The 24704-nt window shown below is 43.1% G+C and overlaps 1 protein-coding gene across 4 annotated transcripts in view; it reads left to right on the top strand.

Annotated features, from left to right (window-relative positions):
- Window positions 1–1213: 1213 nt before the first annotated feature.
- CHCHD3 (coiled-coil-helix-coiled-coil-helix domain containing 3) overlaps window positions 1214–24704 on the top strand; it is a 239570-nt gene continuing 216079 nt past the window's right edge. For 2 of the 4 annotated variants that reach the window (XM_077837108.1, XM_077837097.1), the window contains exons 1-2: window positions 1214–1374; window positions 5377–5488. In XM_077837108.1, coding sequence (XP_077693234.1) covers window positions 1291–1374; window positions 5377–5488 — 196 coding nt within the window. In that variant the 5' untranslated portion in view covers window positions 1214–1290. The remainder of the gene's footprint in view (window positions 1375–5376; window positions 5489–24704) is intronic. The other 2 variants (XM_077837128.1, XM_077837118.1) reach the window with 1 other exon arrangement.

Raw genomic sequence — 24704 nt, 5'->3', positions numbered from 1 at the left:
AGCTGTGTCCAAAATTCAGGTTAAAATTGGTAAAAACTGAGTAATAGCTTTGTAAATCCTGGGAAATTTTCAGTAAAAAACAAAAACGAAGGGCCTTATATATAGACTATTTGAGAAATAGTGTGGGGTGATGTAATTAAACATGGTATCAAAGTGGATGCACACAGGGAAATAGAGTTAGGAGGAGAGGACAGTTTCAAGACACCCTGTGCTAGGGTTGCCAACTTTCTAATCGCAGAAACCCAAACGTCCTTGCCCTGCCCCTGCACCCCCTTTCTCTGAGGCCCTGCCCCTGCTCACTCCATCCCCCCTCCCTCCGTCGCTTGCCCTCCCCCACCCTCGCTCATTTTCACCGGGCTGGGGCAGGGGGTTGGGGTGCCGGAGGGGGATGAGGGCTCAGGCTGGGGGTGTGGGCTCCAGGGTGGGGCCAGAAATGAGGGGCTCAGGGTGCGGGAGGGGGCTTGGGCTGCAGACTTTGGGAAGGAGTTTGGGTGCAGGAGGGGGTTGCGAGCTGGGACAGGGGGTTGGGGTGCAGGAGGGGATGAGGGGTGCAGGCTCTGGGCAGCGTTTCCCTCAGACGGCTGCCGGGAAGCAGCCGGCATGCCCCTCCGGTTCTGTGCACTGCCTCTGCTTGCGGGCACCGCCTCCGCAACTCCCATTGGCTGCAGTTCCCGGCCAATGGGAGCTGCGGAGCCGGTGCTCGGGCCGGAGGGCAGCGCACAGAGCCCCCGTAGCCGCCTCTGAGCCGGAGGGACATGCCGGCCCCGCTGCGTCCGTGCTGCCAACCGGACTTTTAACAGCCCAGCCACCGGACCCGTTTCGACCGAGTGTTCCCATCGAAAACCAGGCACCTGGCAACCCGACCTCTGTGCCCCTCCATCGACTCACGAGAACTACATTTCCCAGACGCCAAGAAACGGATAGCTCCCAGCATGCAACGGGAGACTGGTTCGCTCAATGGAGACGCTGGCGGACTACTCTACCCAGCCTGCACTGCGTCCCTCTCGCCCTTTTCGCCGGGCACTCGTGGCGCTGTGCATTCCGGGACTTGTAGGGCCCGCCTGCTGGAAGTTTTCTGTAGAAAAAGTTTCCAGACCCTTTGCCTTTCCCGGGCGATTTCCATGGTTACCGCGTAGTAGCCAATGGGAAGGGGGCTTCTATCGGTGGGAGGCGGGGCTTGTCCGGCGGCCGGCCAATGGTGGGCGGTGTTGTGGCGGGGTGAGCTGGCAGAGGGGAGCGCGAGTCTCCTTGGTGCTGTCCCCGGCTGTGGCCTAGCAGCCTGGAGCCGCGATGGGCGGCGGCGGGAGCAGCGCCCGGCGCGTCACCTTCGAGGCGGATGAGAACGAGAATATCACGGTGGTGAAGGGCGTGCGGGTGAGAGCGGGGCCGGGGACCCGGGGGACGCTCCCCCAGCCACTGCAGGGGCCCCGACCATCGGCCCCCACCCCCGGCAGCTGCCTCCTCCCTCCACCGTTCCCCTTCGGCCTCAGGCCGGGGACCCGCTCAGCTTCCTTCCACCCCCACGGCCCCTGAGACCCTCCCTTTGCCTCCTCCTGTCCCGCTCTTCCTGCGCCTGTCTCTCTGCTCTCCCCCGCCGCCCATCTCCCCAGGACCCCCGTCCTCTCTGCGGCCCCCCTCCCCGTCTTCTCCTCCCCTCCTGCAGCCGCTTCTCGCCTGGCCCTGTCGCATTCCTGCCGCCCCCCCTGTTTCTGAGCCCCTGGCCCAGCCACCGAGACCCCTCCTCTCCTCCCGACCCTCCACCTTGGAGTTCGCGGGAGGCCTCTCATCGGGGAGGCCGGCTGCGTTGTCGGACGCTTAGGAAGAGCGCGGCAGCGACGCGTTCCCGTGAATAGGCCGCTGGGATCTCGTCGTCGTCAGGATTCATTAGGAAAACTCATAGGAGGACGCGAAGAGGAGGGAGGCTGAGCTGGAAGAGCCTGCGCCCACTCCTTGACTTCCTCTTGTTTTCCTCTCACCCTTTCCACATGTCCTACCTGTTTCTCTCGCTCTCCTTTCATTCTGTCACTGGTCAACACACACGCACAGGTTTTTCTGTGACACAGTTAGGGTTTGAAGTGCCTTGTTCCCTGCATCAGAAGATTAAAGTTTTACCAGACAAGGCACTGTAGGGTTCTTGTTATGTGGTTGCCCTTTTCTGACATTCACATGGGAGAATGCTCCAGAACAGACAGGGATACCTGGTGGTGTACATGGGCATTGCCCCTCCCCTGGTTATCTGGTAGTCTCAGACGCTGCAGTTCAATGTACAGAAAAGCCTTGTATTTCTTCTTCACCCAAAACTCATGGTATTTTAAATACCGCAGTGTGGTTTAAAGTTGTTACTGTCAGTGTGACTGCACTGATGTAGGGGAATGGATAGAACATTTGGCAGAGTAAACTTGGTTTTAAAGTGTTGGGAATTAACCAGTGTGGGTTCAGATGTGGTAATAGGGAGGACATGGACAAATGCAGTTCATATTGTATTTATATCTGTCTGTCAATCAAGCAGTTTTAGAATCTTCTTGTTACTTGCTATGTCTGTTATGCCCCAATATTGCAAATGCTTAGCATTACTCTAGTGAATATGTTATGCGTATAAGAGTCACACGGGATCTTTTTCAGGGAAAAGGGCAATATGCCGCATTTATTGCGAATACAGCAGTTAGCACAGGGGTGGGAAAATTTTTGGCCCGAGGGCCACATCGGCTTTTGGAAATTGTGTGGAGGGCTGGTTAGGGGAGGCTGTGCCAGGCTGTGCCCCTGCCCCGTATTCCCCTCCCCACTTGCTTCTCGTCCCCTCATGGCCCTCCCCCCCCCGAGACTCCTGCCTCATCCAACCCCCTCCTGTTCCCTGATGGCCCCCCCCCCGCCGACCCCTGCCCCATCCACCCCTGCTCCCTGTCCCCTGACTGCCCCCGGAACCCTGCCCCTGACTCCCCCCCACTGCCCCATCCAACTCCTCCTCCTTCCTGACTAGCCCCCTAGGACCTCTGCCCCTATTCAACCCCCCCTCCCCTTCACCGCCCTCTGGATGCCCTGACCTCCTCCACACTCCTGACCACCACCCGAACTTCCCTGCCCTCTATCTAACCCCCCCTACTCCCTGCCCCTTTACCGCACAGCACAGAGCACCGGTGGCTGGCAGCGCTACAGCGGCACTGCCCAGAGCGTTGCCAGTGTCGTATAGTAAATTGCTCTCCGTAATGGCTACCAGCAGCACATTTCTACGCGGAGCAGTTTAATACACTGCACCGGCAGTATGGCATGCTGAGGCTGTGGCGGGAGGGGCTAGGGGAGAGCCTCCCAGGGAAGGAGGGTCCCGCGATCCGTAGTTTGCCCACCTCTAAGTTAGCCAGTTGATGTTTATAGTTACCAGTCCAGAGTCTGGACCAGTCTAGTTGCCAGCCAGATCGGTCACACAGGGGAGCCGGGCTCTGTCGGTCGCAATCCGATGCTCCTGGAGTTGTGGCAAGATGAACCCAAAGTGCCATGGCCAGCTACCCTGTTCTTATAGTCTTTTTTTTCTCTGTTGAAGTCTATGGATCTTGCTGTGTCAGTTTGTGACCGGTTACTCCTAATTGGTGTTGTCTTTTGATGTTAACATTCCAGAACACCTCTGAGAGGGTCATCCTGTCCTGGTTTCGATTTAATCAATTGTCTTGTCTTTAGAGGTGCCAGCCTCCACCTCAGGGTCGTCAATTTGCCCTTCCTTCATTATGGATGCACGTTGATGGTTCTCTGGTATAGTTAAGTTTCTTCACTCCTCCTCTCTTGACCATCTGACTTTAACAATGGCCTTCACACCTTATCTTTTCCTGATGCATGTACTCCTCATTCACAGAAACAGTCTTTTACAGAGACCTTCAAAGGTGTACAGCGGTTTTTATGTTGAGCAAGAAAGGCATTGTAAATAAAACCTTACTAAATCTTGTAATCAAAACAGTTCACATTTTGGCCCGGACCTTCAACATTCCTCTAATCTCCTTAAAATAGACGCAATACAAGATCCTGTTTCTTACTTACTAAACCTTAAAACAAATAAATGTATATTTAACTAGAGTGCCTAATTTATAATACATATAGGAAACCATAGTGGACATTATAACTTATCCTAAAACAAAAGGGTGACCGTAATCAGTCATAAGGATTGTTATGGTCTGTCCCTGCCTTAACATTGGTACAGAAAGTGGCAGTCTGGCAGATGCATTTTTACCAGTGCCCCAGAGGGTCATTCCTTTCTGCTATTCAAAAAGGGTAGCTGGCAGGATGATCAAATCATACATTAATTCTTATAGTACAAATATAAAATCCTGCTCCTACAAATATCCCCAGCTTCAGTGGTAATACTCACATGAATAAAATTTAAGCATATGTTAGAAGGTCAGAACCATACCTGGGTTGAGGTTGACTAAGCCTTGCAAATAAGGAGGATGGAATAATTTTAAACCTTCAAGTGTAAATTGAATCTCCCTGCTAAGTCTTTGATCAAATAAAGAATTTATACCAATAAAATATTTTTAGACAAGGTTTTATTAGTTATGTAATTGGTTTTGTATTTTGATAAAGTTAAAACTAGATTTTAATTAGCCGGAACCTGTTTTTTCACAGGAGAATCTGACCAAGAAGTAAATAATAAAGTTTTACTACTTTTTCCTAAAAAGGTGCATTGGGGAAACAAGATACAGCTGTAAATTGGAACATTATAAATATTTCATATTACCACCCATTTTACTAATATTACTGTCAAGTATTTCCCTGGGCTCAACTCATTACAGGCTTATTACAGACTATGCTTGAATCTGCATTCATTTCTTGTTCTCACGTCAATTCATATTCATTGAAACTATTAACAAATGTGGGAATTCTGTGCTTATGCTGATGTTAGAGTGGATTTAGCTGAAGATTACACTTGCTGTTGTTATTATTAGTATTGTGGTAGTGTCTAGAGACCCCAGTCAGGTCAAGGCTCCTTTGGGCTATGTGTTATGTAAACACAAAATATGATCCTTGATTAGGATCCAAATAATTAAGAAAATTAAACAATATGTCAACAGTACAGAACTTGTTACATTTCCTACGCTGCTTCCATTTTTTATTTTATTTCCCCAGACCAATTTACTCCCCACCCTGCTGCTTTCTGTTCATATTCTATAGCAAGCCCAAAATGCCCTCATTCCCCCTGCCCATCTTCAAAAATACCTCCAGGCTTTGTCTGGAGAGGAAGAAAGAAAGGAGTAGGGGTGGAAGACCTATTGCTTTGCAAAGCTAATTCAAAATCTTTGATAAAATTTTAGATGTTTGGTTTTTATTCCGTGGTTTTGTTTGGGGTTTTTTTGGCGACCTGTTTTATCTTGCTGGGATTTATGTTTTTTCCAGCTGTCTGAGAGTGTCATTGATCGTATGAAGGAGTCTTCTTCGTCCACTGCAAGGCCGCAGTTTCAGCGACGATCAGCATCTGGTGATCATGGCTTGCTTGGAGGTACTGCAGGTATGGCCATACTTTCTGAGAATTTGGGGAGAAGTAGAGTATGATGAAGTTTTCAAATTACTGTGATAAACTTGTTACCATTTTGTAGAGATGACTCTGTAGGTTAATGTGCCTGCTGATCACTTTGTAAAAATGAGAGTTTTTAGAATATTGTAATTTTTAAGTTATCCTATTTGATACTCTTTCTCTGCCTGACATTGACAATAACCCCCTCTCTCCAAGCTAAGTGATAATGATGGACTTAGTTTTGCTTATTGTTCACTAAATGTTTTAAAATGCTTTATTAAACACACACAAAACAGATAAGGAAAACAATCTAGTAAGAACACTTAAATACTCTCAAATTTGTCTTATTTTTTCTTTTCTGTGATTGGAGTGTTATGTATTTTCTTGCTATTGATGAATGTATCTTCTCTAAAAATTCATTAAAAGGAAGCCAGGTATCTAATTGTATGGAATTTCCTAAAAGGAAAAACATCCCTGGTTAAATTTTTTCTAAATTATATTGAATATCTATTTAGGGAAAGAAAATAAAATGTTAGTTTAGGAAGTAGCTTTCAGGTTCTGATGATGATTTTTTTTCCTACTTGTTTTGGGCTTTTTTGTTGTTAGAGATATACAGAATATGCCTTAAGATGGATACTTTATCTGTTTTCTTTGTCTTGATGAAAATAAGGATAATTGTAGCTCGTAGTAAAGATTACCTGGATTATTATTTATTTGTATTTTGCTAGTGCCCAGAAGCCCCAGTTAGGATCAAGGCACCGTTGTGCCAAACCCCATACAAATACATACTGAAAATGGCCTTTGTGCCAAAGACCTTGCAATCTGAATTAAGACAAGATGCAACAAATATGTGGAGGGGAGAGGACAAGAATAACAGTGATAGGAGCATATGATTATGTGACAATGAGCAGGTTTCAAGTAAAACTATTTTTTTAAAATATACCAGAAATATTAATATCAGTATTCCCTAATAGCCATTTGCTTAGTTGCTCTCAGTTGCCAGTTTATCACAGACACTGTGGTAGAAATGGGTCTTGAGGCAAAGTTTCAATGAGGTGAATGTATCATCTTTCATCTACTGTTTTTGAGAGTGTTACAAATATTAAGCATCACAACACACCTGGTAAGGAGCTATCCCCAGTTTACAGAATGGGAAACTTTGACATGGAGAGGCAAGGTGACATGCCTCGTATCGCACGCCAATCAGCAGTAGAGAAAGGAGTGGAAACCAGATCTCCTCACTCCAGGGTGTAGTCCAGTTGACTTGTCCATAGACTTCAGTGGGATTTGGAGTAGGGCTCTGGTGCCGTGCCTCAGCCCCACTACTGTCCAGTTTAGTTAGACGAATGTAGTTCTTGTGACGTTGTGTGCTATGTTACTGTTATAAAAAGGGCCACTCCAGAGGCTGCACTTTGTATCTTTTGACTGAAATCATACCCTTATCTTTGAGATAATCTCATTGTGATATATCCCACCACAGTGCTAAAATGCCCTGTAAAACAGTAATAATGTTCATTGCTGTTGCTCACTATTATCACTGTGGGCAGTTTTAGAAAATAAAATGAAACAAGTGTTGAGAATGGGAGTCTCATGTTTAGGCAACTGTGAAAAAGGGAAATTTGGAATGGGTAATCTGTGCACAGGACTGGCAGCCAGGGATTCCAGAGGTCTAATCTTAGTGTGCATAAACTGTACGCTTTATTTGTCTCTTCTCTGTATGGTAGGCTGGGGGAATCAATACAGTTCTTTTTATTGAACTCCAAAGGCTTCAAATTCAGTTTGACCCTTTGCAAGCTTAGGGAAACTCATACTATCTTTCTTATATATACTTTCAACTTTAAAAACAGCCACCATACATTTAGATGAAGTGACTATTTCTGCTAGAATGTACAGCAGGGGTTATAGCTTACTTTTGTTGTTAAAAAATTACTTGTATTTAAGAGGATTAAATAATGCTAGAGAGGTATGAGAGATGTGGTAATGTATACTTTTCCTTGAGTGTTTTCAGGAAAGAACTACAGACTTGAGTTCTTTTGATGCATTAATGCTGGTGGACCTGTTTATACTATAGCCAGACCTAATTTGTCCTCATCCGTGTTTGTCTGATAAGATGATAAGATAAAGCAGTGACTTGCAAGATTTTTCTTACATCCCTTGTTTGAAAGTCAATCTCTGTGTTAAGAACCTCACATCATATGGACTGCACCCTTTATCTTGGGATATCTTGTTTTAATTCTTTTCACAATGGTCAAAAACTTTAAGTAGGAAAAATTGAGTAGAGTTTTCTGAAGCTGCAGGCTGAGGAGTAACAGGTTACATCACTTGCAAGAATGTCTTGCTTGCCAATGATTGTTGACCTCAATTGGGAATTTTTTTTTTCTGTACAACTATAATGAAATCTTAAGTTCGAATACTATATCTTAAACCATAATAGGTTGCTTGAGTCATTTTCAGTCTTCTGAGCAACATTAAATGTACTGAAAATATGTAACAAGTGTGAAATCTTTTTAAAGTATATCTATAATTCCTAGGGCAATATTGATGAAAAGTAATTTGATATCCCTATTTAAGTGCTTTTTCTGTGTGTGTATTATATCTGAAACTCAGTCATAATAGACAAAGAGAATGATTTAATTCATTTTAGCTTTACTGGATTACTCTAAAGTTAATATTCTGTTTTGAAAAAACAACCCCAAAGCAACAATCCAGATTACAAGGAGGGGAAAAAAAGCTCTAATGCCTGGCCAACGTTCCTTCCCTTGTGGGAACAGATTCTTCCTGAGTTTTGAAGGCTTTTTTTTCTCTTCTGTTTTTGTTCCTAATAATATTGGTTATTCATTATTTGTATTAAAGTAGCACCTACAAAAATCAGTTAAGCATCAAGGCCCCTCTGTACAAACGAGTAATAAAACAGCCTCTATCCCCCCACAGCTAACAAACTACCGTATATTCTCGATCATAAGCCGGTTCGTTTATAATTCGACCCCCGCCCCCCCAAGATGGATAAGTAAAAATGGTAAAAACTGTATGACCCTTCCGTAAGCTGACCCTATATTTCAGGGGTTGGCAAATGTTGACTCCTGGCCCGTCAGGGTAAGCCGCTGGCGGGTTGGGGCATTTTGCTTACCTGGAGCGTTCGCAGGCACGGAGCCCCTCAGCTTCCCGTGGCCGCGGTTTGTCATTCCTAGCCAATGGGAGCTGTGGGGAACTGGCGCCACTTCCCTCAGCTCCCATTGGCTGGGAACGGCAAACTGCGGCCACAGGGAACTGAGGGGCTCCATGCCTGCAGATGCTCCCGGTAAACAAAACGACAATATATTAGATATTCAATTCAATGATTTCATAGAGTTTAAAATAATCAAATTTTGGTGTAGACCCGTTTATAAGCCTACCCCCGCTCTTTGATGCTTCATTTTTTTACCAAAAATATTTGGCTTATGACCGAGTATATATGGTAAGTCAGACTTAGAATGTTCAACAAAAGTAGAAAAACATGACCAGGTCCTTTCATTTGGAAATGGTACCCTAAATTATGTGTGTTGCTATGTGAACGGGTGTACAGCTCTTTTGTTGTCCCTGTAGGAGCCCTCAAACACCTGAAACACCCCACCCCAGAGGTGTCTCTATAAATAAGCCCTGTCAAGATAGACAATGGTCTAGGGTTTCAAGGGTTAATTTACATTCAGAATTTGGAGGCAACTCATGGAGACACTCCTCATTGGGAGCTAACTAGATGCAACTGAAACTATGGATCCAGAGTAACAGCCGTGTTAGTCTGTATTCGCAGAAAGAAAAGGAGTACTTGTGGCACCTTAGAGACTAACGAATTTATTTGAGCATGAGCTTTCGTGAGCTACAGCTCACTTCATCAGCTCACGAAAGCTCATGCTCAAATAAATTCGTTAGTCTCTAAGGTGCCACAAGTACTCCTTTTCTTTCTGTGAAACTATGGAATAGTTTTGGAGTACAGAAGTGACCATTATAATCATCTAGTCTGATATTCTACATAACGCTAGCCAAAGAATCTTACTCTGGAATTTGTGCATCAAACCTATAACTTCTGTTTAAACTACAACACGTCTTTAGGAAGACATCTAGTCTTCATTTAAACACTTCAGCACCTTCAGAGGAAAGGTCCTATTACTGAGGATAGAAAGACTACTGGGTGGTGCTCATCAGCAATTGGATCGGGGAGCTTCAGGGAAAATATAGGAGCTATTCTGTGTGGCTTGTACTTTGTTTAGTTTTGAGTTTATGATTTGTAAAACAGCATGGAAGAATGCAACTAGAATTTGCCAAGTTAGTGCCCATTTGGGTTAATCAAGAGCTCCTCTGCAAGTAAAGTCTCTCACCCTTTGCTAGTCTTGCACTCTGAAAATAATTGTTCCTTTTCATTTACCGTGTGATGACCATTTTAAAGTAACAGAAAAGTTTGGTCTGTACATGAAAATAGAGTCTAACATGGCCACGCTTGGACGGTGTCACTTTTATAAAAAGGATCCAGGCAAGGCCGCTCTTAATCTTGGAAAAGGTACACTTTTAATAAAAATTTTTGGTTGTTTGGTGACAGCAAACTTAATTTACACTCTCTTGAAAAGATTTGCTAAAGTGCATTGAATAGAAGTCATTACAGTCATCACATGCTAAAGATCACAAGGCAGTTTAGTTGAGTAGGGATTTGTCCTAGCATCCTTGACTAAAATAGTCACACCCTTGCTGTGTTGCAGCATGTTTATGGCAGTTGGTGCCACGTTCTTTCTCAGATTTGGCTCTGTTTTCAGTGGTGTGTAGTTTGAACCTTTCACCCAAAGCATTTCAGTATCAGCGTAAAATTTTATAATTAGATGATGAAATGTCTTGTAACCCAGTAGCCTGCTAAAGTTGTCAAATTCTTCATTTTGTCACTATAATTTTTAACCTGGCACTCATGTCCCTAGATGCCAAAAGTATATGGAGGACAGTGGTATGCATAGGAAATGAGAGAGACCTCTTAATTGAGTGGACTGTCACAAACCACCTTGGTGGGGTGTATATTTCAGTGCAAAACAGAATAACAATTAGAAGCAAAAAGTCAAATTGTTTTTTGTTTTTGTTTTGTTTATGGTAATCAGAGATTGAATTTGTTAAGTTTTTTCACCCAATCCCCTGAAAGTGTAATATAATGCCCTATCCTCCACAATAGAGGATATAGACCTATTAATTTGTGTTATTAAAACTGTTTTAGTGTGTATTTTAGTATAACCTGATAAATCTACTTGCAGATCAGTAAATAATTATTGGCTGTTCTTAAACTTTCTGCCATCTTGTTGATGCATTCTTTGGGGCAGATGGAAATGCACTGTTTAGTTTGGCTATTAGTAGGTGAACTATTGGGTTGCCTACACAGTTAGTGAACAGCAAGGCAGGATGTGAATCTACAGCGCACTAGCTCACCACACAGTAACTTGTTGTGTGGACACTCCTACTGTACACCAGAAGTTCAGTTGTGTGCTTTGACATGTTCTCAGCTATGGAACCTTTAGTGGATTTATAGTTAAATCCAAAGTTCTGTAGCTGGGAGGACAGATTGTTAAGGGACATAGCGAAAAACAATTCATGGTGGCGTTCGTGGAGTAGCTGCAGACGGTGGAGCACTGCTTTTGAGCCTAAGAAACAAGCACTGATTGGTGAGATAGCATTGTAATGTTGGGTTGGGATGATGAATGTTGTCTTTTGCATCTGAAAATTCTATATCTGGATCTGTGTGCCAAGCTCACTCCAGCCTTTCCAGCTCAAGGACACTAGAATGAGAACTACATTGACAGTTAAGAAGCAAGTGGCAAATGCACTCTGGTAGCTTGCAGCATGGGATTGCTACTGGTCAGTGGGAAATAATTTTGGGGTTGGAAAATCTATAGTGGGAGCTGTTGTCATGCACCTTCCTTTCCTTTTCCTGTTGGGATGCCTGGTGTGTCTCCATTTTTTTCCTGTCTTCTCTATTCCTCTGCATGCCATCTGCCATGTTGGCCCACTAAGTCCTGAGTTTCTGATCTGATGCAACACTGCTTGCAGGATCTCGCTAAACATATCCTTCTTAGCCATCTCCTTTGTCCTCCTTCTCAAGGTCAGGCATTCTGCTGGTATGGAAGGGGCCCTCCTCAAGGCTGCAACGGCAGTAGCTACAGGTAAAACAGACAGATGTATTGTTGGATTTACAGCTGTAATGGGCAGTGAAAGATGAATTTAAAAACTCCCTCCCCTTATTCCAATTTTTTTAAAGATATGTTTATTGACACTTCAGCTTTGGAGTACCTCTGCACAGCACTTCTCTTAAGTCCCGGCCATGATGGATATGGGCCAGAAGGGCATGGGGGAGGGAAGGAGGAGGGCATTAAGATTTTAGGTTGCATGAAATAACAACACTTCGGGCCCTATTTCCATGGGTTCAAGTATAGGGCAATGGCACTGAATACTGGTACTGTTTTCCACAGGTGGTGGTGATTTTAGCTGATATCTCACTGAGGGTAACAAAGGCACAGCTGCCACTGGCGTCCCAAAACTGCCTGGACCCATGTGCCACTAGCCTGTTTACTGTAATGGTTCCAGCCAAACTCAGTGGAGAGTGGCATGGGAAGGTGTCCTACCATGGAGGAAAAATAAGGCATACATCCTTTGGAAGAGTATTGCAGAGTATCTACATAAAAATTTTATTGAGATCTCTCAGGATTCCAGGGCCCTTACTATGATACAAGGGACATTACTGTGTACATAAACAAACTGCTCCACATGCGTTCCTTCCCTACCTTACAGGAGAATGCTTGTTGTACTGCTATATCTTCTTTTATGAGTAAAACAGTGAAAAGTTGATACCTGTGTCTTAACTTAGGGATGGGCTGCGTGCTATCTTTACAGTTAAACTTTGTAAGGGAAAATACATGCACACACTTACCGAGGTTCCTTTCCCTTCATGAGCTTGGCTGTGCTTGGCTGGTGGGACTGGCAAGAGTTTGGCAGAGTTTCAAGCTGGTCCTGGCTCGCAGCATAGCTGGATCTCTTCCCCACCCAGGGTAGAAAAAATTGTTTTGAAATTCACAGCAATTCTGCTGTTCGGAGAGCTGGGTTTCTTGTTAACTTGCGTAGTCTTGAAATTATCAAGATCAGAGCAGGTAGGCATAGTGGAAGAGTGCAACGTGAACATTCTCAAGCAGTGAGTTGGAAAGTTTGTGTCTAATTATCATTTTACCGGTTTTATGGCTCACATCTTGGAAAACCAATGGATATTTTTGAGACTCAAGACAAAACTAAAAGGAGGAAAAAATAGATAGGAGAAACTTGGTTTGTTCCTGTTTACCACAGCAGTGTGTTTAACATTTATTTGATTAAAGTAGGTCTAGTAGTTCTGCTTTTAGTGGTCAGTTCTCTGTCTTTCTCTCTGGTAACTTTTTGTGCACAGGCAGTGTTTTCTCCTTTAATAAGCATTCATTTAGAAGTACCATTTTTGTTTCTATATGTACTGTAAAACAGGCCATTCCAAATGTACAGCATATTATGTGCTTCCCTGGTCTCAGGTGGATTTGCCAAAATTAAATTTCATGCTAACCTACCCCAAGCTCTAAGCGCTCTATTAGGTTTTACTGAATGCAGATATTTGCTGTAAGTCTTTTTTTCCTCAGTAATTTAGCAATGCAGATATAGCAAAAATGTTTTTACAGCAATTATGAAGATACTATATGCAACACGTTATCTGGTTGCTTAGAAACTGTGTACAGGTTAGGAAGAGCAGATCTGTTACACAGTATGATGGGCTATACAAACACAGCACTGGTAAAGAAGGGGTTAAGCAGCTGCCTTGGGCCCAGACAGCCCCACTCTGCCACACCTGCAAAGCAAGCATGGCTTGGAGGAGGATCTCAAAGGGAGACCAGCCCAGCTTAGGAGGGCAGAAGACAGTGGAGGTGAACTGACTTGCACTCTGAACTCCTGAGAACGAGTTCTTGAGATGTGTTGGACTCCAAGGGAAGGGAGATGTGAGTCTCAGAAGGTCTGAGACTTTATCTTTGATTCCAGCTGCTTTGCCCATTGGGAAACAGGGATCTGGTAGGAAGTGATCCGTGGAGGCAGCAGTAGAGCATTTGGTGATGCAGGACTTAGCTGCTTACCGCGGTCCCTGGATCAGAATCCAGTGGAGAGGGTGGGCTTGGATTCCCTTACCAACATCTAGGGAGTGCCAAAAACAGAAGCAGACCCCTGATACGGAGAGAAAAACCCTAAGGACAGAAGAGTCAAGATCCCAAGACCTCAGACTAGAGGGGCAGAACCAAAGCCCCCTTGCATAACCCAGAGGACTCCCCAATTGCTGGACGCTATGTACCTTGAAAACAGCATACAGAAAACATGATCTGGCCAGAGTGCTGAGTTACAGAAAGGACAGACCACTTCAGGTCCAGAGTTGCTGCCAACAGGGAAGTGCCAGGAAAAAGATAACCTGCCATGCCCTTGCTGACTATTGGGTGGCACCTGCAGTTAGTGATCCTCTTCACAAACAATATGGATTTTTGTGATCAAAAAACACCCTCCCCCTGGCAATAAATAACTAATGGGAAACCAAAAATAAAAAGCTGCTGGCACCTGGCTTATGTTTCGGCTGTTTAGGCTCTCAGAGCTGTGGTGTTTTAGGTGTTCTCAACTAAAAGTGTGGAATGATATTTTTAAACTAGAGAAGAAGAGGTATTTCCAGTCATGCATGATTTAGATCATAGAACATTCTGCCAGACAAAACAGTAGTGTGTAGCGATAGGTTTAAGAACGGAATGATATGTGTTATGGGCATGGCTTATTGTACTGTTGTGATGAGGTGCACTCATCTCTCTTGAATGCGTCCTGTTGGCCGGGTGCAATCCTGCACTTTTTCTTCTTCCTGGCGCCTCCTGTCGGCTTTTGCCCTTGTTAGGTGGGTCTTCAGTGGCTAAGCCCTCTGGCTAAGTCTCTCAATTAATATGCATGAACAAACCCCTTCTCGGGTAACAAAATCCAAAAAGTGGTTGGCCCTCTCTGGGGTCTTCAGCCCCATCTCTGGGCCTGTTTAAATTCTAGCCCCTTTCTTGGGCTTTTAGTACCGAGTCTTATCACCTTCTTGGGCCTTAGGCCATTTCCTCAGCAGCCAGCGGGGGAACCCAAGACCGCCCACTGCTCTGGATCCCACCCCAGGGACCCTATAAACAGCAGCCATGTGCTGCTTCCCTTTAATAGTTGCTGCTGTGTTCCTTGGGCTGCTTCTCACTCAGTCCCATCACCTTCTTGGGCTCTCTGTTTGAGCAGGGTCTCTCTCAGGTCACCTTGCTTGGAGAGTTTCTCAGCCTCTGTCTTGATTCCTCAGGATCTTCTCTCAGGCCTCTTTGCTTGGAGAGCTTGTAACAGTCTCTGCCCCCTTTTAGTTAGGGTTCTCTCTCCTAGGCCTTTCTGCCTGGAGAGCTTCACAGTCTGGTCCCTACTTGACCAGGGTCTCTCTCAAGCCTCTTTACCTGTGCACTTCCACAGCTTTCTGATCCCAGCCATCCACTGACCTGTTCAGGCCTTCCAGCTCCTTTTAACTGAGCCTGCTACACTCTCATTGGCTACTTCCGTGCAGCCTTTCTAGGCAGGCCTGGAGGACCCACTTTCAATGCTCCTTTCCTAGGGCAGGGTGTGGTAGGACTGCGAGGCCTCTCAAAGGGACTGGTACACCCCGTCACAGGTGCCTATTATTAAGGTTGTCCACCACTTCCCACTACAATTCTCCATGCTGGGTATGTGTGTTAAGTGGTGTGTTCTTTATACAAAATGGTTCAGCTGTTTCGGAGCATGAGGCTAGGGGAAAATATGTTTTGTCCATGTAAAAAAAAATTTTGGTGGGACTTTTATTTAAAAAATCTTGAGCACCCTTGTTCTTTAGAGCAGGGACTCGAAATGTGGCGGTGGGGGCAGGGAAGCTGACTTTTATGTTGAGGATGTGCCTTTTGCTGTCCTCGTGAATATCTGTCCAAATTTGACCAAGTTGTAACCCTTTGAAATATCCCTTTGTAGAGATCTGCTAACCTTCACAGTTAGAATCTTTAGGAAATGTATCTATACTGGGCATGCTCAATCCTGGGGGTGAGCACGTGTTTCCGTGCAGTCTCAACTCTGAGTGACTGGGGACCATGCTGGATCTGAGTACCAGAACTGATAGCAGGTAGCCTGCCTCTGTGTTCTTAGTGATCCTTTTACTATGGCAGGGCAGCATAGGGGAGTAAGCTGCCTGATTTGAATGCAGAGGGGAGACGAACTGGGCTGGGAGATAGATGGGAACAAGGAGCCCGGGGGTGAGAACTGAGACTGGAAGCTAGTGGGGAGAGATGGACTGGAACATGGTGCGTGTAGGGGTGCTTGGGAGCCTGAGACAGGATTTGGAGCAGACTGGGACTGTCTGGGAATGCAACTGGGAACCAATGTGGTGTGGGGAGATCTGATGAGGAGCCTGGCTGTGAGGGGGAAACTTGGAACTGGTTGGGCAGTGAGACCTGGACAAGGAGCTGGGGAGGGCATAGGGGAGACAGAGATTGGATGGGGAGCCTTTTTTAACAGTTTGAGGTGGTAAGGTGGCAGGCAGCCATTGCACGGGGCTCAACAAATGTGATTTTATGGTGTAATGCTAGTATTACAGGTGAGGTTTCTCCTTTTTGGTAATTAGTCTTAGGAGCGTAAAGGAATATGCCATTTAGAATACAAGTCCTAAGAGTTATCTGGTGTGTGGGTGTGTGGGGGTGTGTGTGTGTGAGATCACGTGCTTTCTCTCTTTTTAAAAAAAAACAAAACAAAAAAACACAATAGCTGCCTTTTTAAAGTGGGTTTCTTTAGCTTTGAGTTAAGCAGCATCAAAAATTTTGACAAGCAGCTTAGCATGTCAAAACTACTGAATCCTTTGTTTAATTAGAGATTGTACTATATGGTATCAAGAACATGCTTATCTGAGTTACATGTAATTGACATGGCCTGTCACCGAAATTAAAATGAACTGGAGTGTGCCAGGAGAGTTTAGTACGTGTAACTCAGTTCACTTTTGATTTGAAACCAAGTCTTTATTCTTCAGTCAGGTGAAGAGGGAAAACCTTTTGAATTTTGCAGGTTCTCATTTTTTTCACAATATTAAAGAAAAAGTACATTTTATATGGCAGATTCTTAAGGACATACCTATACAGAGCCCCATTCATCCTGCTAAAGTAATGATGCCTCCTGGCTGTAACAGGAGGTGCTTGTTTTCTATCGGTGATGACTTATGTGCAGCTTAAAAGATCTTTAATGTAATATTAAAGAACATTTTAGAGCTATGGATCTGCTGTTTGTCATATCAGCATGAAAAGAAAGGGTTTGTTTTATTATCTTCCACCTGCAGGTGCAGGCTGGAGCCAAGTGTTCCTAAAGCTCTTCATCAACTGTCAGATCAGACAGGTTAAGTGTACTGTATAGTCTTCTTCCACAAAAGCTCTCTGAGAGCTGTTTATTAGTTAAACAGGAGGCAACCACTTACTGCTTATTGTCCCCTTGGAGCTAGGAAAAAATATATCTACTAATACTGTAAATTGATCTTATTTCCTGAAAGTGGCTTGCATGTATTTAAGATCTTTGACTTTTTGTTCAGAAATGTCACTAAAACTTGGAAACACCTTCAGAAGTTAAAAATTGCATACCTCTCAGAATAACTTAATCTATTGTTACAGCACTTTTAAGTGTTACTTGTAATGGAAAGATTAGAGGGGGGAAATAATTCTTCTTTTTTTCCAGTTTAGCCTTATGGAATTGACAGTATTTTGTGTAGAGTCACTTCTACTGCTTCTCCTTTTCAGTCACTGAATCACTTTCCACTGTTTGGTAGAAATGTCATTCAGCAATAGGGGAAGAGGGAGAGACTGTGTGTGTGGGATTCCAAAAAGTTGGAAAATTATAATAAACCTGCAAATATTGGCAAGGGAGTGAGCCCAAGGGATAGGGATGTCTCAACTTTGAAGACATTTTAAAAAATTCTACATTGCATTTGACAGTGTCCCTTGCAAAAGCCAAGTTAAAAATGACTATTGGAGAGGAGGAGGATGTTCTGTGTCCTTGCTGGAGTTTTGAGTCTCCTCTTCTTTGCAACCTCCTGCTTCAGTTAAGTGTTTTGTTGTTGCCAACTAACACTCTGGTTGAAGAGCTTCCTTTCAGTGCTGTGTCAGACTTCTGGAGTGGTCCCTGAATGTGGAGCCAGTGACACAAGGTCCTTCTGATCTGTATTCTCCTAATTTAGGAGTGGAGTATGCTCTTTTCACTACATTCCAGGGCGGTGGTTTGGAGAACAACAGATTGGAATTGAACTCATATTTAGTATGGCAGTGTAGATCACTACATTGTTATTTCTGCCTGTTCTTTGTCCTTGGGATTATCATTTGACCATTTGTCCCTTCTAGTTTTATAATCTATGAAATTTTCTGGACCTTGTATTGTAGCCCTGAGTCCCCCTGCTAGGATTGAGAAATACTGCCTTTGTGAGGCTCTTTCATGCAGGGTCAATGTGCTACTTTCTGGCAGTACTAGATCTAGCTTGTTACTAAAACGAAACTAGCTCTGCTCTCTGCAGGTGTAAGATTACCTGCTGCATCCCTTTATAGTGGCATGTTTTTCTTATTTTGTAATGTTATAAGCATGCAGGTTGCTTAGCAGCAGTAGAGTTCTTGTGAATACTATGTCCCTTTAAAGGGCATCATAGTCATTTTAAAGTTTATTTTTAAAATCTTATTACCTGTTACTATAGATATATGTAAAATTCTTACAGATTTAATAATCTATTTAACATCTAATTTATTTTTCACCATTAAAATAATTTTTATTTCATTTGGCTGAATGCTGAAAATACAGGTAAAGTTAATGTTGTTTGTAGTTAGGTTCAGTTTCTGATTAGCAGGCACAAACACAATGCTATGATTTGTGTTTCAAACACTTTAGGTGGTACTTAAGTACAAAAGTGTTTTCACTGAAATTAAGACATTTGTATTCATATTGTTTTTGTGATTTCCTTCCACTTCTCTCCCTTTCCTCTAAAAAACCTATTATTTGTGCCTAACCTACAGGCACATGTGTCCATGGCGTCTAGAATACTTAAGTGATAAGCACATTCGAAATATCTAATGCCAACATTTCAACCAAACTTCGTCTTCTGTTACTGGTATTACATAAAGTAAACATTTGGTCACTTTTTTTGTGTAAACTTTTTTTTTAGATTATCTTCTGTATAATAAGTGTAGGTTGTTTCAGTATATGTTGCTGCTGCTATACTTAAGACACAGAATAGAAAGACAAGGTTTTGAGGTAATATCTTTTATTGGACCAAATTCTGTTGAAAGAGACAAGCTTTTGAGCCACACGAACCTACACAGACCTGAAGAAAGACCTCTGTGTACTTCAAAAGTGTGTCTCTTTCATCAACAGAAGTTGTCCCAATAACAAATATTTTATCTCACCCACCTTGTCTGTGTAATATCCTGGGACCAACATGGCTACAACCCCTTTGTAAGATACAAAATACAGTCCCTGCTGTTTAAATAGAACATCAAAAAAGAATCCATGTTTGTATGCCAAGAATTTTCATCCCTGAACTGGACTGTAAAGCTTGGACACACAAGTGACCTATTAGTTACATATATATTTTAATGGTTCACATCTCTCAATTTCTATTTGGGTTCAATTATTTCTGTTAATTGAATGGAGTTACAAATGAAGGGAAGATGGCGTGTTGCAATTTGCATCCAAGCTGAGTCAACTACATGTGAGAGTATGCTTCATATTGTTGTAAAGAAAACAATTCTGTACAAATCTTTCCCTATAAAGCTGAATAATAAAATAGGGATTAGACTTGAGAGAACCAGAATATCTGTTAGAAAGATCTCTGCCATTTGTCATCACAAGTCTTTATTAAAAGTTATGTATAAAGTGACTGTTTTGATGGCTGCTGCTGAGTTTCAATTCCCACGTATAGGTATTCAAAATTTTATATTGTTTGATATTGAGACTGCTGCACTTGATGAGTTTTTCCATTGAAGCAGACCCCTGATACTCACACACCTTTTTATACAAAATGAAATAGAATAGACACAATAACCATTTATTGTTGGCGACATGTTAGTCCATGAAAACCTGGAGGTAAGGTTGTCAGACTACTTTAAATGGAGAAAGCAGAATTTTTCATATCTTTATTACTACTGTATGTAATTCCAATCATCAAGCAAAGATCTTTTTGTATAAATTATGCTTACAGCTTTGAAAGATGTAGTGATGAAAGTAATACACTAATCTGTTTGCGAAACACTTCCAACAGCCTTTACTGATGAGGAATAAAAACTAGGTCTTTATGTACTGTTTACTGCTTAAAAAAAGCATTTTTTTAATAGTGTGATTTCCGAGAAAAGAGAGATTCTTTCAGCATTTGGAGCTGTGAATAAATATCATGCTGGAAAAAATTGTAAGCAGTAGTAGAAAAGGCTAAATGTCACCATGTTGTTAAAGATTGATATTTGCTATATGATGCAGCAAGTGTTATCTCTATCTTTCCATTCTGTTTATTTGCCTTGCCCTCACCCTGATAGAACATTCAAATTGATGCCATTTGGGATCTTTCAATGTCTGCTCTTGGTAGAATGCACGGTAAGTGACTTTAAGATCCCTTGTGTTATCAATATAAAATTTTCAATGGAAGAGAGAAATCAGATTTGTTTTGAAAATTTAAATTGAGATTCCTATTGTTTTTCTATTAAGTGGGTGATTATAATTGTTTTAATAGAATCATAGAATATCAGAGTTGTAAGGGACCTCAGGAGGTCATCCAGTCCAACCCCCTGCTCAAAGCAGGACCAATCACCAAAATAAATCATCCCAGCCAGGGCTTTGTCATGCCTGACCTCAAAAACCTGAAAGGAAAGAGATTCCACCACCTCCCTAGGTAACCCATTCCAGTGGTGAAAAAGTTTTTCCTAATATCCAACCTAAACCTCCCCCACTGCAACTTGAGACCATTACTCCTTGTTCTGTCATCTGCTACCACTGAGAACAGTCTAGATCCATCCTCTTTGGAACCCCCTTTCAGGTAGTTGAAAGCAGCTATCAAATCCCCCCTCATTCTTCTCTTCTGCAGACTAAACAATCCCAGTTCCCCCAGCCTCTCCTCATAAGTCATGTGTTCCAGACCCCTAATCATTTTTGTTGCCCTCCGTTGGACGCTTTCCAGTTTATCCACATCCTTCTTGTAGTGTGGGGCCCAAAACTGGACACAGTACTCCAGATGAGGCCTCACCAATGTCGAATAGAGGGGAACGATCACATCCCTCGATCTGCTGGCAGTGCCCCTACTTATACATCCCAAAATGCCATTGGCCTTCTTGACAACAAGGGCACACTGTTGACTCATCTCCAGCTTCTCATCCACTGTAACCCCTAGGTCCTTTTTTGCAGAACTACTGCCTAGCCATTTGGTCCCTAGTCTGTAGTGGTGCATGGGATTCTTCCGTCCTAAGTGCAGGATTCTGCACTTGCCCTTGTTGAACCTCATCAGATTTCTTTTGGCCCAATCCTCCAATTTGTCTAGGTCCCTCTATATCCTATCTCTACCCTCCAGCGTATCTACCGCTCCTACCAGTTTAGTGTCATCTGCAAATTTGCTGAGGGTTCAGTCCACGCCATCCTCCAGATCATTAATGAAGATATTGAATAAAACCGGCCCCAGGACCGACTCTTGGGGCGCTCCGCTTGATACCGGCTGCCAACTAGACATGGAGACATTGATTACTACCTGTTGAGCCTGATGATCTAGCCAGCTTTCTATCCACTTTATAGTCCATTCATCGAGCCCATACTACTTTAACTTGCTGGCGAGAATACTGTGGGAGACCGTGTCGAAAGCTTTGCTAAAGTCAAGGAACAACATGTCCACTGCTTTCCCCTCATCCACAGAACCAGTTGTCTCGTCATAGAAGGCAATTGGGTTAGTCGGGCATGACTTGCTTTTGGTGAATCCATGCTGACTGTTCCTGATCACTTTCCTCTCCTCTAAGTGCTTCAGAATTGACTCCTTGAGGACCTGCTCCATGATTTTTCCAGGGACTGAGGTGAGGCTGAGTGGCTGGTCTGTAGTTCCCCGAATCCTCCTCCTTCCCTTGTTTAAAGATGGGCACTACATTAGCCTTTTTCCAGTCGTCTGGGACCTCCCCTGATCGCCATGAGTTTTCAAAGATAATGGCCAATGGCTCTGCAATCACATCCGCCAACTCCTTTAGGACTCTCGGATGCAGTGCATCCGGCCCCATGGACTTGTGCTCTTCCAGCTTTTCTAAGTAGTCCTGAACCACTTCTTTCTCCACAGAGGGCTGGTCACCTCCTCCCCATGCTGTGCTGCCCAGTGCAGTAGTCTGGGAGCTGACCTTGTTCACGAAGACCGAGGCAAAAAAAGCATTGAGTACATTAGCTTTTTCCACATCCTCTGTCACTAGGTTGCCTCCATCATTCAGTAGGGGGCCCACACTTTCCTTGACTTTCTTCTTGTTGCTAACATACCTGAAGAAACCCTTCTTGTTACTCTTAACATCTCTTGCTAGCTGCAACTCCAGGTGTGATTTGGCCTTCCTGATTTCACTCCTGCATCTGCGAGCAATATTTTTATACTCTTCCCTGGTCATTTGTCCAATCTTCCACTTCTTCTTTGTGTTTAAGATCAGCAAGGATTTCACTGTGAAGCCAAGCTGGTCGCCTGCCATATTTACTATTTTTTCTACGCATGGGGGTGATTTGTCCCTGTAACCTCAATAAGGTTCTTTAAAAGACAACCATTATATATGAATATTGATTTATATGAACGTTTCCATCAAACCTGGGTGCATATACAGTGCAAATAATAATAAAAAACAAACAAAAACCAGTAGGCTTAAAATGTTACAAGATGACTTACAAATGTTAAATTTAGCCCTACAACAGCCCTGAGAGATAATTGAGTATTACTGTCATTTGACGGATGAGGGAACTGAGGCATAGTATTGAAGAGACTTGCCTAAGGTCACAGAAAAAATATGTAACCGATGCAGGAATAAAACCTACATCTCCTGATTCCCCATCATATTCCTTAACCACAAGACCATCCTTTCTTTTTATGCAGTCTTGTGGTCTTATTCAATCTAAAATGTTAGAGACAGATATCCTCAATAGAACAAAACCATGTCTCTTGTCAGTTATTCAGAATGCTTCTTCATTTCTACCAGTGTCCCCTCACTTTACCTGAATTATGCTTAAGTCAGTTGCTTTTTATTCAGTTATGAATTTGTCCGATTCTAGGACAGTAGGGTTATGCGAAATATCCATTTCTAAAAGATTTGATTTCACCTTCATATAATCAAATTTTATCAAATTCTGGTCACTTTTATAATAAAATGCTAAAAATCATTCCGAAGGAGTCTTAAGTTTTCATTTTCTTTCCTGTATGTTCTACAAAGTTGTGCTTCATTTACTTTGCTTTATTTGCAACTGTGATCACTTCTGGTTTAAAAGACTTAAATTCTTTCAGAATAAATAGAGAAAAATCCAGATTCTTGTTCCCCTTTTCACATGTACTCAGAACTAACCAAAGTGGTTTAGAAGCACAGAAACAGCTACTTAGACTGTGTCTGTGTTGAGAATTTTAGGGAATTTTTCCAACTTTGGTCTGGCAGAAGTGCAGACCCATTGGTCTTAATAATGGTAGGAACACTAGTCCAAATTTGCTGCAGGCATCTTTACCATGGGGTCATCTAATTCTGCTGAGAGCTGGGTGAGCCAGCAAAGTGACAAATGTGCCTGTGATTGGCTTTTGGTATTACTTCCAGTGTCGCTAATGCAGGTGGACTGGTGTGAGATCAACACTGAGAGAGTTCTTTAAAATCTTCAGTGTAGACATGACCTTTGTCGCAGTGGCCAGGGTAAAATGGCTTTTCAGAAAAGCCTCAAACTTAACCAGTGACATGTATTCCTTGTGATCAAAGACAGAAAGAATGAAACCTAAACCTGAAAACCCTATGGTTTTACCATGACTGAAAAAAAGAAAACACTTAGGCCTGGTTTACACTAGAAAATTACGTTGGCTTAACTATATCACTTAGGAGAAATCCACACCCTTGAGCAACGTAGTTAAATTGACCTAAGTCCCTGCGTGGACAACGCTAGGTCGACAGAAGAATTCTTCCGTTGACCTAGCTATTTCCTCTCTGGGAGGTGGATTAACTGTGTTGATGGGAGGGGTTTTCTGGTCAGCGTAGGTAGTATGTATGTACGCTGAAGTGCTACAGCAGTGCAGCTGTGCTGCTGTAACGTTTCAAGGGTGGAAAAGCCCTCAGTCTGATGGGAAGCAGCCTGTGAAAGGGTTGATGATGATAATGATAAGGTGAAATCTAGTATGTAAACTACATTTTTGCAGATGGAACTTGAAAGCTATAAAGGAAATTATCACACCAAAATTAAGTTCAGCTAATAGACTGTCAGAGTAATTCTGCAATGCTCTAAACAGTGGGAGATATGTTGTTACAGAGAGTTAAGTTATCAATAGTGGTGTACTTAATTTGAAGTTTTCTTGTTCTGGTGAGTTTGCATGTTTCTAAAAAATCTACGGAAGCACATAAAATACCCTTTTATGAACATAAAATATATATAAACATAACATATCAGAGCGGCGTACTTTCAGCATTATTTTATAGTGCAGAATTCTGGTGTTGCCGGCACCCAGTGCCGAGAGGCTGAACAACAGCTAGAGTTGGTTCGTTACCCGGTGTGCTACACCCAATAATCACAACGGGGTGGAGAAGCAGAAAAGTTTATTTGCAGCTGCAAAAAGGTACAGGGAGAATAAAATCTCAAATCCTGCACAACAGAGCAGGAAGTTACACAGGCTTTTATACATCCTTTTTCCCAGCATACTTATCCAATAGCAAGCTGCCCCAAGTATCCATATAGTCAGCCAATCCAGTTCCCAGCTAGTTCCCTGATTCTCTGTATCATTTGTTAAACTATACATAAAGCTGCTTTATTCAGCATTGTTCTTCCATATCTCCCGTTTGGCCTTGCTTAGTTTCAGGCAGTCTGACTCTGCAACATACTGTTGCAGATTCTCAGCATAACTGCTGTGTGTGCCTCCAGGCCTGGGGGCCAAGGACACTTGGGCCTAGTACGCAGAGCT

The sequence above is a fragment of the Eretmochelys imbricata genome, chromosome 1 (genome assembly GCF_965152235.1).
Source record: "Eretmochelys imbricata isolate rEreImb1 chromosome 1, rEreImb1.hap1, whole genome shotgun sequence".
Classification (NCBI taxonomy): Eukaryota; Metazoa; Chordata; order Testudines; family Cheloniidae; genus Eretmochelys; species Eretmochelys imbricata.
The sequence above is the reverse complement of the archived record's forward strand: the minus strand, read 5'-3'. Positions and strand labels throughout refer to the sequence as shown.